Genomic DNA, 15,953 nt, shown 5'->3' with positions numbered 1-15,953 from the left:
TACTTAAATACAACTCAATAAAGCATACTAGCTGTGCAGCTTGTTTCCAAACACATGCTCACGGTTTTGTCTTCTATAATATAACCTTACCTGATCAGCTACTCCTCCTGGCAATATTGTTTTCACAATGACGCCTGTTGTTTTTCCTCCCACAATTCCAAATCCCAAACCGGTGCCATCATTCACCAACTCTATTGTCTCCACATGTTGCCAATGAATCTGCAGAGGCTGATTACAGAGTGAGGCAAGTGGTTAGCAGATTCCTTGTACAATAGTCAATAAATTAAATGATTTTAAAGTTGGACAGCAGTGAATATTAGAATATGCAGTTTTAAGTAATCCTTGCTGAAAGAAGGGACATTTTATTTTTCGATGTATGTATCTGTATATTTAAAACATGTATGTATTATAACACTTGTTATTGTTATAATACAGAGGTGGCCAAACCGTTGGGTGAAAGAGCGGCTCCCGGTGAAATGCTGGGTGACGCACACTTTGGCACTCGAATGAAATGAAGAAGTAATAATAAACAAAAATGAAAAGAGAGAGAGTAAAAAATAAACACAAGTTTATTATTTGTGTTCTCTGTATTTATTAGTGTCAATTATTCTTTCTTCTTTCCCCTTCTCTCTCCCCTTTTTCTTTGAGCCTGCATGTTCACTGCAAGGATATTTCGTCACTTGTTGACTTTCGACACTGCTCGCTGGAGCATGCATATTTCGATCACTGAGTGAAAGCCGGATGTGCAGTTGTAAGTAAATTTCATAATTTTGAATTAAGTGCTTGTTTGTTTCGTGGCGACAATGGGATTGAGCAAACCCTCCACAAGTAATAAACAAAAGTATTAGGCTTTAAACCAGACTGTTTGCTATCAGTGAAAACAGTGGCAAAACTGTGTCTCATCTGCAACAAATTGCTACACACTGTAGTCTGTACAAGGCATGCAGCCTCAAACATCATTATGAAACAAATCACAACACATTTTCAGCTGAATAACCTGCTGGATGAGCTGCTGCTTTCAGCGTTCAATAAATGAGCTGATTTAATGACTCAAGCGAGTTTTGTATGGCAAGCATGGAATATCGCTCGTGGCAAACGTCCTTATTCTAAGGTGACCATATGGCTCCGTGTTCAGCAGGACAGTTAGTGATAGTTCAGGCTTTTCAACTCAACCGATGTCCAGTATTCCAATGCTGATATATTGTTGTCAAGGGGCATCTCCTGTGCAATGTACAGATCAAAATCATGCTTGAAATCCTCTTCATTGCAAGGGAAAATGCGCAGAATGCTGTTGTACTCGGTGACATTGCGTGACAGCTGTGCCTTGATGAATGGGTCAAACACCTTGCAATGTGCAAATGACGATCCCGACCCATAGAGATCTTCGGGTACATTGTGTGTTATGGTTGCCTTCAGTTTGGTTTAAAATTCTGGTGCAAACGTACACATTGCAGATGACATGTGCTGCCTTCTTGTGCCCATGGCCTTGAGATCCACTTCCTTCATAGAACAACACTTGCAGCAACTAAACAGAGTGTCAATCCGATGTATCAGTGGGGCACTTGTCTCCAGTTGCAAGTGAACTGCGTGTATTTTCTCCAAAAACACACACAGGAAAGACAACTTGCAGTAGAGTTCTTGCTGGTTTCCGTCATCCTCGACCAATTGCCGTAATTTAGTTGCTTTACTGGAAGTGTCTATGTCCTTATCTTTCAGAAAGTCAGTCACACTGTCCCAGTGTTCAAGAATGTATTTTGCTGCCAAGCCAAGAAAACCAGCGGGATGGTGTATTTGCGAAGCAGAGCAAGTTCATAGCTTGAGCCTTGGAACGCATTCATTGGAATTCCCTCAAAACATAGCGCATGCTGCAGATTTTCATGTGGAAAATCTGCTGCTTCCTCTTTCATTTGTTTCATCCTTCCTATACATGACTAAATTGTAGACTGTGATACTCGTTCCTGAGTTTCTTTCAATTTCAGATGTGTCTGGCTGTTTAAATGATGGGAAATGCGATTTGATTTTGCGCTTATTTCTGTCTTGCAAATCTTGCAGCACAAAATGTCAGCATCCCCTGATCCCCCATGTCAGTGCTGAGTGGTTGGTACTTAGTTCTGCAGGGTGTGTGGTCAGGCTAGAGAGGCTGGGCTCTATCCCTCAGTGTAGTTCATGCTCTGGGGGACGGGCCCATATTTCAGCTGCGTCACTTTCAATCACTTTTCCCATATCTTTTGGGGGTAGGTGGCAGTGCACCACTGCGGCTCGTTGCGTTAATGATTCATTCAATTATTATTTTTATCCATCATGGTTTGGCGGCCTCGTCTTTTGGGGGTAGGTGGTCTTATGTGCCACTTCCTATCTGCGGTACTAGGATGCACAATATTCTTTGTGTATTCGCCTAGTCAACCAGCATGCGGGTAGCTGTCGAGGACCCATGGGCAAGGTCTCCAGCCAAATTTATCATCCATCATTAATCAACTGTCAACTGCAATCCATAAATCATTCACATTGCGGATTCACCATTCTAAATCGAAAACTTGGTTGCGTTTCTGGAAAGGAGACTCTGCCCCTAACCAACATGTCATCACCAAGTGCCACAAAAACTCCATGTGGCTTTCATTCATGTCGCTTCTTTTGTTTTGGCCTCCTCCTCCCCTGCCACCACCTTGCAGCATGCCTTGTACTGGGGGGAGGAGGCGCTACATGCTACTTCCTATCTGTGGCTCTAGAATGCAAGAAATCGTTTGTGTTTTCACCTAGTCGGCCTGCGTGTGGGTAGCTGTCGAGCACCCATGGACAAGGTCTCCGGCCAAATTTATCATCCATCATTAATCGTCTGTCAATTGCAATAAATAAATCATTCACATTGCAGATTCTGCACTCTGAATCCTGCGGAGCTCCATTGAAAATAATCCCCATTATGTCATGAATAGACTTTACTGACACACAAAACATGCAGATAAGCTGTATGAATCCCAACCTAAAAGTATTATAGTACTGCATGTACTGTAGGGCTGTCAGTTAAGCCTCCAAATAGCAATCGATTAATTGGGGAGACAAAATCGAATCGTTCACATAAATATCGATGATTGTACCGCCCACATACATTTTCGATCCATTCCTCTCCCCCCAGAGGTGATTATTTGAATATCATTGCAGTTACGTAAAAGCTTGTGAATGTGAGGGGTAATTACACCTTTCAACATTCGCAACAAGCCTAAAGCAAGTTTAACATACTACAGGGTCGTTACTAAAATATTTATTAAAAACAGATTACAGTACTTTGGAATGTAATCTATATAATCTAGACACAAGTTTATGAAAAATGTCTTTTTTTATTCAGTGACAGCTGCAGCATCACGCATTGCATCTTGTTAATACTGTACCATCTAACCTTCACTATCTGTGAAACACACAATGTGGAAATCCCTGTCTAAAACATCATCATCATCACAATAATAATAATAATAATAATAATAATAATAATAATAATAATAATAATAATAATAATAATAATAATAATAATAATAATGCATACCCGCTACAGGTCAAGCTGATCGTTACTCCAAAATTGTGTTTAACATCACTGATCTTTTTTTTTTTTTTAACATTATTGAACATTGTTAAATATTCATTATATAATAGTTCATTTTGAAACTCCAAAGAAGCGCAAACTATATACAGTCAGTTTTCTTCAATGTGCACAATTTATTTACAGGCTGTTTGCCAGGAATACAAGCCTGTCGTCCTGCTCTGGATTAACGGCGGCACGCTTTTTTGTTTTTTTTACATCAAATATACAGAGGGGCGTACTTACAAAGCATTTTCAAAACTGATTCGCTAGTAGAATGGGACCAGCAAATAAGATGCTAGTTAACACAAGCAGGAAAAGAACAGCACGCCCACTGCTTGTCTGGAAGAAATACTGTAAATAGCAAGGCAGGGCGTTCGGTGCAGTTTCGTTGATAAACTTAAATAATGTTATTACCATGCGTGTTACCAAAATATTTAATTATTGAATCGATTATCCAGTATTTATATCAATGTATACAATGAGGAATTGAATCGAACGAAAAATCAATTTTTGATTTAATCGTAACAGCCCTAATGTACTGACAACTACATTTATTGCATCTTCAAGTATTGAAATTGCTTATGTATTGCTAGATACGTGTTCTTCAATGCAAGAACAGTTAGACTTGACTAAACAGATCACGGTTGAGTGCTTACTGTGCTGGAGTGAGTAGAGACTGTGCTTCCTGCAGACGGTGTTTGGGAGACCATAGGACTGACGAGCTGAGGGATGGGGCCTCTCGCTATAACTAGCTGGACCTTCTCTGAGGCTTTCTGGAGGATGCTGATAGCTTGCTGATGAGTGATGGTCTTATCAAGCGCTTGTCTATTGATGGCTAAGATTTGATCTGCCTCTTGCAGCTTTCCGTCGCTGTAAAAATAATGGAACAGACAAAAGTAAATCAGCTAAAAGAATCACTCTTTTTTAACTTAGAAAAAACTCAAAACCCAGTGTCTATACATTTCTAGTTTTTAACTTTTTACCCATGTGCCACACTGCCCTCCTGAATTTCCTGCACAAAGATCCCCAGTTCTCCTCTGTTTTCACTCTTCAGACCAACCACACTGAACCCCAGCCCTCCACTGCATGGCTTTACCAGCTCAATGTACTCCACATGCCGGCCCTGTACAGAGAACAAGATTATGAGAAAACCATCTTTACATTGCACACGTCTACTCTATCAGTGAACAATGATGTTTAGAACAAGACTAAATAACAAGCTCTGCTTATATATATGTTTACCCTGGTAAATGTGCATGGTTATACTTTGCTTTTACCATTTCTTTTTTATTTGCTTTGCCATGCCTCTCTGGGCTTTACAATGCTTACCTATGCTTTACTATGCTTTCACTATGCTTTATTACACTTTGCTATGCTTTTACTATGGTACACTTTTATAAGGGATTAGACAGTTGGCATCCACACCTATGAGTGCTGTCTTGTAGAATGTAAGCACATTAAGTTATTCAACATTTTCGGGTGGTTTCACAGCCCCTAATTAGGTAAGGTAGTCCAAGATCATGTGCTATATGTTTAAACTGACTGAAAAAATAAAACCTCAGGAACAAGTTTTTTTTTCTTTTTTTTTTTTTTTTTAACAAAAAATACAAATTATTATCTCTAAGTCTTTTATTTATGACATGCCTGTTATACTGTAATTATTATTCATGATATTTCAGTCATGATGGTTCAGGATGTTTTAGTTAAATAAGTTGCTAAAAATGTTCAAGCCCTAATTATAATCATGCCAGTATGGCATATCTCTTACCTGTGCCATTGATCTGATTAACTGTTCAAACTCATCAGTGGTTGGCTTGCCATTCATCTGTGGTGAGAATGCAATAACTGGTGACTCCAGCTGGTTATCATGATTGCCATTTTGCTGCGCTATCACATATGACTCACTCAGAGGAGCTGAACAAGAAAAGCCAGAGTTGGCTGCTTGAGAGATCTCATTATTTAAAGATAGTGATGTTGGAACTGCATTCACCTAAAATAATTTAAAAGAAAAACAGTAATTAAAATATATGAACAAGTGTTCTGCCAAAATAATATCAGATCTGTGTAATCCAGAATCACATATGACCTAGAGGACAAAAGTCAAACAATTCTCAGCAATCCTTATATGTCACATGTTATAATATAAGTTATACAAACAGATGGACAGATATCTCGCAATATCCTACTGCTAAGCAAGTTTTATCAAGTTTTACTAGAAAAAAAATAATAATAATAAAAATATACAAAAAAGAAAAGATTCAGTTGGAAAATATGTAAAACCAACCCTTGAAAATTCTACATAAACACATTTAAAGGTCTAACACTTTTCTAAGGGTTTTTTAATGTAGTACATGGATTCCTTGACCATCAAAACCCCTAATTAGACACCAAGAACACCTTCATGTGACTTCTGTAATAGGAGAAATGTCAATATTACATGTCGGTGGCGGCCATCTTTGTTTTGGCAGCCTAGCAAAATTTCCCAAAACTTTTGGGGTCACCCCAGCCCAATGTTTCCACCACCCTTCAAACTTATAGAAACAACCATCAAACCTTTGTCACGCAATCCTACTATTTTGCCTATACTATTAAGTTAAATCTTAAATGACAAGCATTAAGTAACATTACCCTATGCAGTAACTGCTGTAGAGAGGGAATTTAGTTTCAAGATATCCTAAAAAAAGGGGTTATAAAAGAATTGTATTAAAAAACAACTGTGCTATGAACAAATTATACAAAAAGCTCCAAGTTAAACCATGCACAATATTGGCTGAAATACCCTCCTATTTTTTAATGAACAGAAACTACTCTTAAAAAAAAAAATGATGCACTTGACTTGACCATTTTAATTTCCATAGTATTCTCTGAAATCATACTTTCCAGACCCTGCGTAGACCTACAACAGGATCTGGCCATCTCACATTGATAGCCTTGGATTAGAACATATCCCTGTTGTTATTTTATTTTATTTTTTTACTTATTACTTATCTAAAAAAATAATATAGTCTGTCTGCTTTTCTGTTGTGTTTCTGATTACCATGAACTATTCTAGAAAAAAAAAGTTTATGAAAAGGCTTCTCAAAGCTGAATAAGAGGAAATGTGATGTAATTATGTGTTAGACATATTGTGCTACATCACACGCATCACTTGCCATTTTAGAAGGTAGTAAATTGGTGCACAGCAAAACACGCTGTGATACGTATTTCTAATATCTAATCAACTAGTTATGGTGGGGACACATACGTGGATTGTTGGCTTCCAATTAATAATGTGCAGCAATGTTCATTCACATTCATTCAGCTCGTTTCTCCACACTAAAGAAAATATTAATCAATACCAATGTTTTCACATTGCTTCTCTTGTTGATCAACCAGTGAGCAATGACACAAAGCAAAATGGGTGGAGATTTGTGATGCATGCCAAAATGAAACAGTCCGATTGGTTTAATAATGATCGTCACCAAAGCTGCAAAATAACTTGTCATGATCTTACTCAAGTCAATAAGTCATCTGTTGGTTCATTTTGAGAATATTTTAATGAGTTTAGTTGCTGTGACAAGACTGCTTTCCAATGGAACACTAGTTGACTGTGTAAAGACTCAACTAAAAACCCGGTGACAGCCAGTTGCCACTCGATTATCGGCCGATCAACAAACTGCCATCCTCCATTTTATGAAAGTCTCATGTGTGCAAAATATACAGCATGGTATATTACGGTACAGATTGCAAATGGAGTGAGGTGGCAAAAACAGAACCTAATTAATGGAATATGGTGTATTTCTGAAAACCTCAGCGAGTAAGGACAACATCCTGAACTTAAATTAATATCAATGTTTTTGGTTTTTTTATGCAAGAACTGCAAAATAAATCCTGATTATCAGGTTAGCAATGTGTTTTGAGGGTTGTCCCTTCTCCCGAACCTCCGTTTTTAGACTTCATTCAAATATCCAAATTTTGACAAATAAGTTTGAATATATTATTATTATTATTATTATTATTATTATTATTATTATTATTATTAATTATTTCTTAGAAGACACCCTTATCCAGGGCGACTTACAATTGTTACAAGATATCACATTATTTTTACATACAATTACCCATTTATACAGTTGGGTTTTTACTGGCGCAATCTAGGTAAAGTACCTTGCTCAATGATACAGCAGCAGTGTCCCCCAGCTGGGACTGAACCCATGACCCTCCGGTCAGGAGTCTAGAGCCCTAACCACTACTCCACACTGCTGCCACACTGTTTTGTAATTGTGTTCCTATGAACTATATAAGTCATATCCTTTTAGAGAAAAAAAGACAATATAATATAAATAAAAAAAAATAATAAAAAAAAACTTAACTGCTACATTTTTCAAATTCCTAAAGGCAACTCATTAGCCAAGTAACTTAATTGTGTTATTTTGACACTTACGGCTGGGTAATCGCTCAACCTACTATAAACAAACATTCTTTTAAAATCAATCCCAGGCCACCAACATTTGAAAAAGTACCTGCATAAAAATCTATTACACTTTTATGACAGTTACTTTTCAAACCGCATGTGGTTCCAGAACTTAGTCTGCATGGAAAATCAATTTATTTACTTTTTTATAAGGCTTCACACTACAACTGTGATAACCAGAGAAGACAGCAATGTCAAGCAGCAATGTCAAGTGTGAAATATAGTACTTAAGGTTTGTCATGTGCAAAAGCTGTATTGGTCAGCTTGGGTTTAAGCGGATTATAGACAGTGTTTCTGCGTTGCACATTAGTGAATTATCTCTGCTCCACTGCACACAGCGCTGCCTCTTCTTTCCCAACCTTCTGAAGCCTGTTGCCATGACAATTTGTAGGGTGAATTTGGTGAACTGGCCCATGTACTGTAAACAGCATGCCTCCTAAGCAAACCACTGGAAATAAAATACAAAATCTGTCTTTTAATTTTTGTTTTGTTTCCTTATATAATGTAAGTCTCTTTTTAAATTCTGAATGTCAAAATAAATGTCAATAGTAGTAAATGTTTAGTAAAATGGCAAGTACCTTCTTTATAATTTTATTTCACTGTACAAAAGCAATTAAATTCAGGTTCATTTTTAATTAAACCTGAACATTTGCATCTTTTACAGGGGTTTAAGAAATTGTCAGCTGTAACTACTTGTCGTACTTTTCAACCTATTAACAGTAAAGGGGCTAATCTGTTAACCTTTCTTTAGAAGTTCCTGTTATCTACATGGAGCTTAAAGAATTATATTATATTACACTAAATTCCTCCTGTCCCTGGACACTGTTAACAGTGCATCCTACTAACTAAATGTATTTGTTATATTAGGTACATAGAGATAATAGAAAAAATTACTGTTGCCTTAAGCATTCTATTTAATGTTACAATTTAGTTTTTTGATTGCGTGTTGGTAGATATTTTGTTCCTGTTGATTAGCCCAGACAGATGCATCGGTCAGCCTTGGACATCATGATGTCCGCACATTCAAGACAAGGTGCTACTAACCTCATTTTAATCTTCCTTGGTGTAATTATATTGACACTCATCCTAAAGTTAAAATAATGGTAACAAATCAATGTTCTTTTGGGGAAATAAGAAGCGCCAATGGATTCTTCAATTTAAATCCATCTTAGATTACAATAAAAATGAACCTCAAACCAAATCAAATGCCCATAAAACCAAGTTCAAATTTCAACATGAATTAGGCAAATGTAGTCATTTGGTATAATTAGGGATGAAGTGAGTTCTACTTTAACAATATTTTTTGTAGAACACACAGCATCTGATAGCTAAATTCCATTTGAATTAAAGTTTAAATTAGAAAAAATATATAAGTCCTAAATAAACAGGGTTGAAAAGCACGAGTTAAGAGGAGTAGACCACAGAGATCACTGCTGGCCTACTTTAAGAATGTTCCATAACTAATTGCACAGCCTGTTGTGCTCTCTCAGCAATCATGGTCATACATTCCTGAGACTGCTTGTAATCTGTGCAGCAAAGAATTTAAAATGGTGGGGAAAAGCTTCTTTACTACATGTTTACTAGTTGGTATTGTACTGTAATTTAAATACGATTAAATGAAGAATTACCATATTTAAGTTATTTAAGGGTTTTTTGAAACACTGCTGTACAATAAATAAATAAATAAATAAATAAATAAATAAATAAATAAATAAATAATGAGGGGGTCACCAAAATAGTTGTGTGGTTAAAGTTACCATCTTGAAGCTGTTATTGTTTACTTTTGATTCCAATGGCATTATACCTTGGAGCTGTGTGCTACCTGGTGGTCGTATTTTGTAGTTCAGCCATGTTAAAATAAATATTATTATTATTATTATTTATTTCTTAGCAGACGCCCTTATCCAGGGTGACTTACAATCGTAAGCAAAAACATTTCAAGCGTTACAATACTAAGCTTTATCGACATTATTACTACTAAGAATCTTTAGGGTATGCATACACACTAGATAACACTGCTGCATCCTTGGTCTTTTGGTCTTATGGTCTGATTGCAAGTAGACAGGAAGCAACGTTTACTGTATGCATTTCCTAAATAAAATACAAGCAAAAAGCCATTCTGCAGAAGAAAAGGACTCATGGATGTATAGTGATTGGTATTTAAAAGGAAGAAACTGAATTTTCTAAGAAGCTGTGTGTAAGATTATCTGAAATGTATTCCATTCATCCTATAGATCAAGCCATGCCACCCCACTGTCTTAAATCTTATGTGATAAATATGCTTTTTAATCCTACCTGGTCTTTAAGTTGCTGGACAGAGCTCTGCAGGTTGATAATCTGATGAAACAGTGGGCTCTGCAGCACTGTCTTCAACAAACTCAGCTTCTCCTCATTGAGTGCATCGCCACGTTCCTTTAACTTGGTCTGAAGACGCTCCACTGCCAGCAATGCGCGCTGGGTATCTGCAAATGTGATTGATTTAATGCATTGTTGGTAACAGCACAACAACTTAAGAAAGGGTAATATGAGCAGGTGCTGTGTCACTTGAAATGGGAGATATCCATATATAATGGACAGTAAGAAAAAATGTAAATGTAATGAGATTTTCTGACCAAAAAAAAAAAAAACATCCATGGAGGAATAATTTACGGGGAATGGCATCTCTGACGGAATACTTTGGAAACACAGTGTAAAAAGGATATCTGTCACACTGATATGACCAGTGGTTAAAACAATGTGACAGTGTAACATTTAATGTTTACTGAACAATACCATCAACGGAACTTAACTAAATTAATTATAGAACACAGCTGTGTGCAAACTAAAGCTATTGCCTCAAAGTGTGTGGTAAGAATCGTTAGATTGCAGTCAAACAGTATATTTTTTCTTTCTTGGTAAAACTGGTAATGGAATTTAAGTGAGAAAATCATATAAAGAGAATATAACTGCTTGTGTAGGCATTATAGGGCAAATGGGAGCCATGATCATTTTGCCCTATAACCTGTTCTGGGGTATAAAAGCTCACCTTGTAATGAGGGCGCACTGGCACTGGATTTAAATTTAAATGAAAAAGCCAGAATTCAATGTCATGGTCAATAACTCATTTAACATGCAGTGTTTATATAATCTGCACATATGAACCTTGCAATGTTGATGTGGATAAAAAAAATCACAGCAAAATAACAAAAAAAAACACTGTTAGTCACAGAGCATGATAACCTGAAAATGAAGGCCTACTAATTTCATAATTACTCTATAAACTTACATGAACTCAAAATAGATGCAGGTGACTGGGTGTAGACCAGTGTCTCGTTTTGTTTTCGTGTTTTTTTTTTATGTTTAAATCATTTAGTTGAATTCTGGGTCAGAAGACAGACAATAAATGTTCGTCAAAAAACCCTTGAGTGTTAGTTTCCCCCCATCTTTATGCTTTACATTCAATTACTTAATAACTTACCTACTGTTTCGATCATTTTCACTTGAGGAAATTAAAACAAACAGTGCTAAGGGAACCAGTTAGAATGTTTTTCTTTCTTTCTAGATCCTGCAAAAAGGAAAGACATATTTCAAACATTTCAAAGCGTCCTGAATACAGTTATGTAAAGTGGATACAGAAAAGTGACATTTAGACAACAAATTCAGAAAATTGCACGTACAGTAGAGAGCTCTTTTCTCAAAGCTTTAACTCATGAGTTAAGGAATTTAAAGGCTTTTTAAAGTCTGTTTGTAGAATTGCGATTAGTTATTCATGAAACTTGGCTCTGCTGTTAAGATACCAACAACACACACGCAATGAAAGGTCAAAAATCAGTATTTTTAATTCAAGCTTTGTGAACAGAGCCCATTGAATATAACCCTGGTTTTATATATGAAAATGGCAACTCATTTGTATTTCTTGAAAATGGGACTGGAAATATATATATATATTTTTTTTTTTGAGTAGGATTTTTTTCCTGTATTAAACTAATATAAATACTTACAAACCCATCACCATTTAATAATACAGTAGATTTATCAAAGTAAAATCACCAGTCTGCAGTCCTTACACCCCCTTAGACTATATGCCGAGTGTTTTTATGTATTACATATCATTAAACATTCAGCTGATTTACCACCTTTATGTGTAGATGATACTAGAAGAGTGCATGTTCCTAGAGATATTGCCTCAGGACAACTGACAATGTGCATTAAAATACATGCAGAAAAATACAAAGATGGCAGCCGCAGCAACAGAAATCAGTTGTAAATGAAGACTCAGAACAAGCTTTGAGCCTGTTAATGCTCTTAATGTTGGATTACCAATTGGAAATGGCCATATATAGAAGCCTTATTAATTGGCTTTGTCACACGTGCATACATGCAACTAGTAGGTTAGCAAAAATTATAAGTGTGCCAGCACTTACATTATATATATATATATATAGAGAGAGAGAGAGAGAGAGAGAGAGAGATTTTATTTTTATTTTTTAATTAGTAGTTAATTTAAAACAAGCTTAGTTATTTTCATGTTTACAAAGCTAAAAACAAAAAAATACCTGATAAACCTGATGACACTGTACCGTACAATAAAATGTATTGTATGTTTCTCAGACGTCATTTATAAATAAAGTAATCAAGTGATCAAGTAATCAAAAGTGCCATTGTGGAAACTTGGTATGCTTGAGAAGTTTGGAAACAATGAGGCACTTTACAAAACGGGTCTAATTAATCCTTTTAATGAACTTAACAGGTTTTAATCCTTGTGTTTTTTCAACAAACACAACAATCAGTTGAGAAAACTTGCTTTCCCCAACTTTTAACAAGACTGTGACTAAGTCTACTTTTTTAAATGAAAGAGCCAATTTCGCATTAGTTACATAAGGATGTAACAATACACTAAAGTTACTATGTACACTAGCGCTTTAGGAATGCATAACAATAGACTTTATCACGACACGATCGTACGAATCGTTTCACCCCTGGTTATTGATGCATGTTGTTCAGTTTAAACTTGCAGTGTCATGTTCTACATTGTATCTATCATTTGTTTAAAAATATCTGGAATGTTTACGGTATGTCAACAATTATAACTTATATATTAAGCCTTACTGGACCCTGTGTCCCCTGGGCTTCATAATTTGGGTGATGATTCATATTTACTACTGCCTTAATTCTCTTCCTAGATACTACAGGGTGGCTTAACCGCTACAAAAAAAAAAAAAAAAAAAAAAAAAAAAAACTACAGAAGTCAAATAGGAACCACCTCGGCTTCGATACTTCTGGAAGCATCCACAGCAACAACTGATAAACCTTATAATAGCTACATATGCTATCAGGGACTTGGTTAACATATTCTACAACTTTAAGCGTTTCTTTTTTTTAAATCATCTGCTCAGGTTATAGTGCAAAACCTTGTTTTAATAAAAAAACAAAACACAATATATTTAGGACATTCAAAGCACAATAGGTACCAGGTTAAATTAAGACTTTTTTGTGTAGATAAAATATCATTTATAAGACCATCATTTTAAAATATCAGGCAATTTTACAAAGTTGTTAAAACCACGACTGATAGTGTGATTTGCATCATCATCAGTTTCAGTGTAGTTCTCTCCTGGAAGTATAATAAACGGAAAGGCAATAACAGCATATAAACGTTTTTTTTTTTTTTCAGTATACAACCATGTATCTTTGTTTGTATCACAAATAAATGTGTTCTTGTTGACCTACTTGTTGCTGTGTTTTGCTCTACTACAAATTAATATCTCTTCTATTCACCAACGTCAACCCATTCCAGAAATGCTTGACTGAATTAGACACAACTGGTGAGAATCTGGGTTATGGACCAAGACCCTAAATGATTCCACCCCATTGTTAAAACATAAACAGTATTTCTTGCAACTTCTTGCAACTTCTTGCAACTGATACACTGTAATTACAAATAACACTATTAATATTTAACATAATCATAAATAACAGCTGGTCTTGTTTTTTCTGTATTTAGAGTTTAAAAGATTTGTAAAATTTAAAATACTTGACTGTCCATCTATCCCAGACTTCACTGTTTTGTTAAACGTTCCCTGTCATTTGCATCTCTGGAGGAGGGTGGATTGTATAGATGTAGCGGTGGTGTATCTTCCCACCTCCCACTAAAGATATGATCAACAGGATGTCAGCATTACAACCTAAGAAAAACACACAATCTCGTTCGAACTAAAATACGCCTAGTCCACCCATCCATGGCCCTCACGATTCCACACAACAAGGCAGGATTGGAATTCAATCTGCTTTTCCTCACCCCCTCACCGATGACTGAATCAACATGCTGCTTGCATTGTTTAGAAGCAGGCATAAATCTACCGGCAACTCGCTAACAAAATTAGAAATAAATAATGTGTTTTTAAAAAGTAACGAAATACCTTCATGTAACCTACTCCCATATACATTAAAAAAAAAACAAAAAAAAAAAACATACTTTGACAGTGGATGGAATACACCGCTCACTCTGCTATTGTTGCCAACAAACCAGCTAAAACTAAAAGAAAAATATGCGTCCAGCTTTAAAACTGAGCTCTGGTTCACAATAGCCATTTGTTTTAGTATTCAACGGTGGATTTAAAAGGAATATAATCAGTATAAATTCTTACCTCAACTGTTGCAGCCCAGCTTGTCTCTAGTTCCGTTGTTTTTATATCCCAGCTAACGGCACACGGAATGGTTGAATGATACGGCGCTGTGAAATTTGATCCTCAACAGACATCACCAGCAATAGCGGCATCAACAGGAATAACAGCCTGTGCTGGTCACTGTATCTCAGACAAGCTTGAAAAGAAGGTCAGGGAAGAGGCATGCAAGAAACCATGACAACGAGGACTGGGCGGAGGACCTGCATGGGGTTTCCGAAATTGAAGCCATTGAACCGCTACAAAGAAACGTTTCTTTTTCTTTACATCACACGTGTTGTTATTCTATTCAAATGTATTGTGGTGCATGACATATTGGTATGTTTGTGTGTGTGTGTGTGTGTGTGTGTGTGTAACTAGTATAATTCTGCACAATTTTCAGACTTGGGATGACAATTGTTTTTAGTAGGCTACTGATGAAATAAAAAAAATAAAAAAAACTTAAGAATACGATGGTGAATTTTGGGTGTGCATTAAAAAAAGTTACAGAATTATATTAACAGTTTTGAAGACTTTAAACTTTAACTGAAAATCTATGCTTTTATTTACGTAGAACGATTTTGTTTTCAGTTAGTCACACGACAACAGGTCTGACGAGACTCAGAGGGCTGGTTGTATCTTTGTTTAAAAATGCAATCAGAACTCTTATCTGTACCCAACTTTCGTGTCAGTACATTGGTATGGCAACACAAATGACTGCATGTACAAAACTGCTCCAAATATTACTTTAAAAACATAATTACTGTGTGGTGCTGTAGTGTGTGCTATATCATGCATTATTATTATTATTATTATTATTATTATTATTATTATTATTATTATTATTAAAAGACAATTGTATTATATATGATAAATATAATGTTTTTACAGTGTGTTCAAGGAGTACGAGATTATTATAATAAGAACATAAGAACATAAGTAAGTTTACAAACGAGAGGAGGCCATTCAGCTCATCTTGCTCGTTTGGTTGTTAGTAGCTTATTGATCCCAGAATCTCATCAAGCAGCTTCTTGAAGGATCCCAGGGTGTCAGCTTTAACAACATTACTGGGGAGTTGGTTCCAGACCCTCACAATTCTCTGTGTAATAAAAGTGCCTCCTATTTTCTGTTCTGAATGCCCCTTTATCTAATCTCCATTTGTGACCCCCTGGTCCTTGTTTCTTTTTTCAGGTCAGAAAAGTCCCCTGGGTCGACATTGTCTATACCTTTTAGGATTTTGAATGCTTGAATCAGATCACCGCGTAGTCTTCTTTGTTCAAGACTGAAT

At 36.0% G+C, this 15,953-nt stretch overlaps 1 protein-coding gene across 16 annotated transcripts in view; it reads right to left on the bottom strand.

The window, feature by feature from the left end:
- LOC117409254 (multiple PDZ domain protein) overlaps positions 1–14,804 on the bottom strand; it is a 76,159-nt gene extending 61,355 nt beyond the window's left edge. For 7 of the 16 annotated variants that reach the window (XM_034014991.3, XM_059001095.1, XM_059001099.1 and 4 more), the window contains exons 1-7: positions 14,651–14,804; positions 11,482–11,568; positions 10,320–10,486; positions 5,340–5,561; positions 4,555–4,694; positions 4,228–4,441; positions 91–228 (exon numbers count right to left, since the gene is read on the bottom strand). In XM_034014991.3, the coding sequence (XP_033870882.3) occupies positions 91–228; positions 4,228–4,441; positions 4,555–4,694; positions 5,340–5,561; positions 10,320–10,486; positions 11,482–11,497 (897 nt within the window). In that variant the 5' untranslated portion in view covers positions 11,498–11,568; positions 14,651–14,804. The remainder of the gene's footprint in view (positions 1–90; positions 229–4,227; positions 4,442–4,554; positions 4,695–5,339; positions 5,562–10,319; positions 10,487–11,481; positions 11,569–14,650) is intronic. The other 9 variants (XM_059001108.1, XM_034014994.3, XM_034014995.3 and 6 more) reach the window with 2 other exon arrangements.
- Positions 14,805–15,953: the final 1,149 nt, after the last annotated feature.

Source organism: Acipenser ruthenus, chromosome 2 (genome assembly GCF_902713425.1).
Source record: "Acipenser ruthenus chromosome 2, fAciRut3.2 maternal haplotype, whole genome shotgun sequence".
Lineage (NCBI taxonomy): Eukaryota > Metazoa > Chordata > Actinopteri > Acipenseriformes > Acipenseridae > Acipenser > Acipenser ruthenus.
Note: the sequence above shows the minus strand (reverse complement) of the source record. Positions and strands in the feature narration are given on the sequence as shown.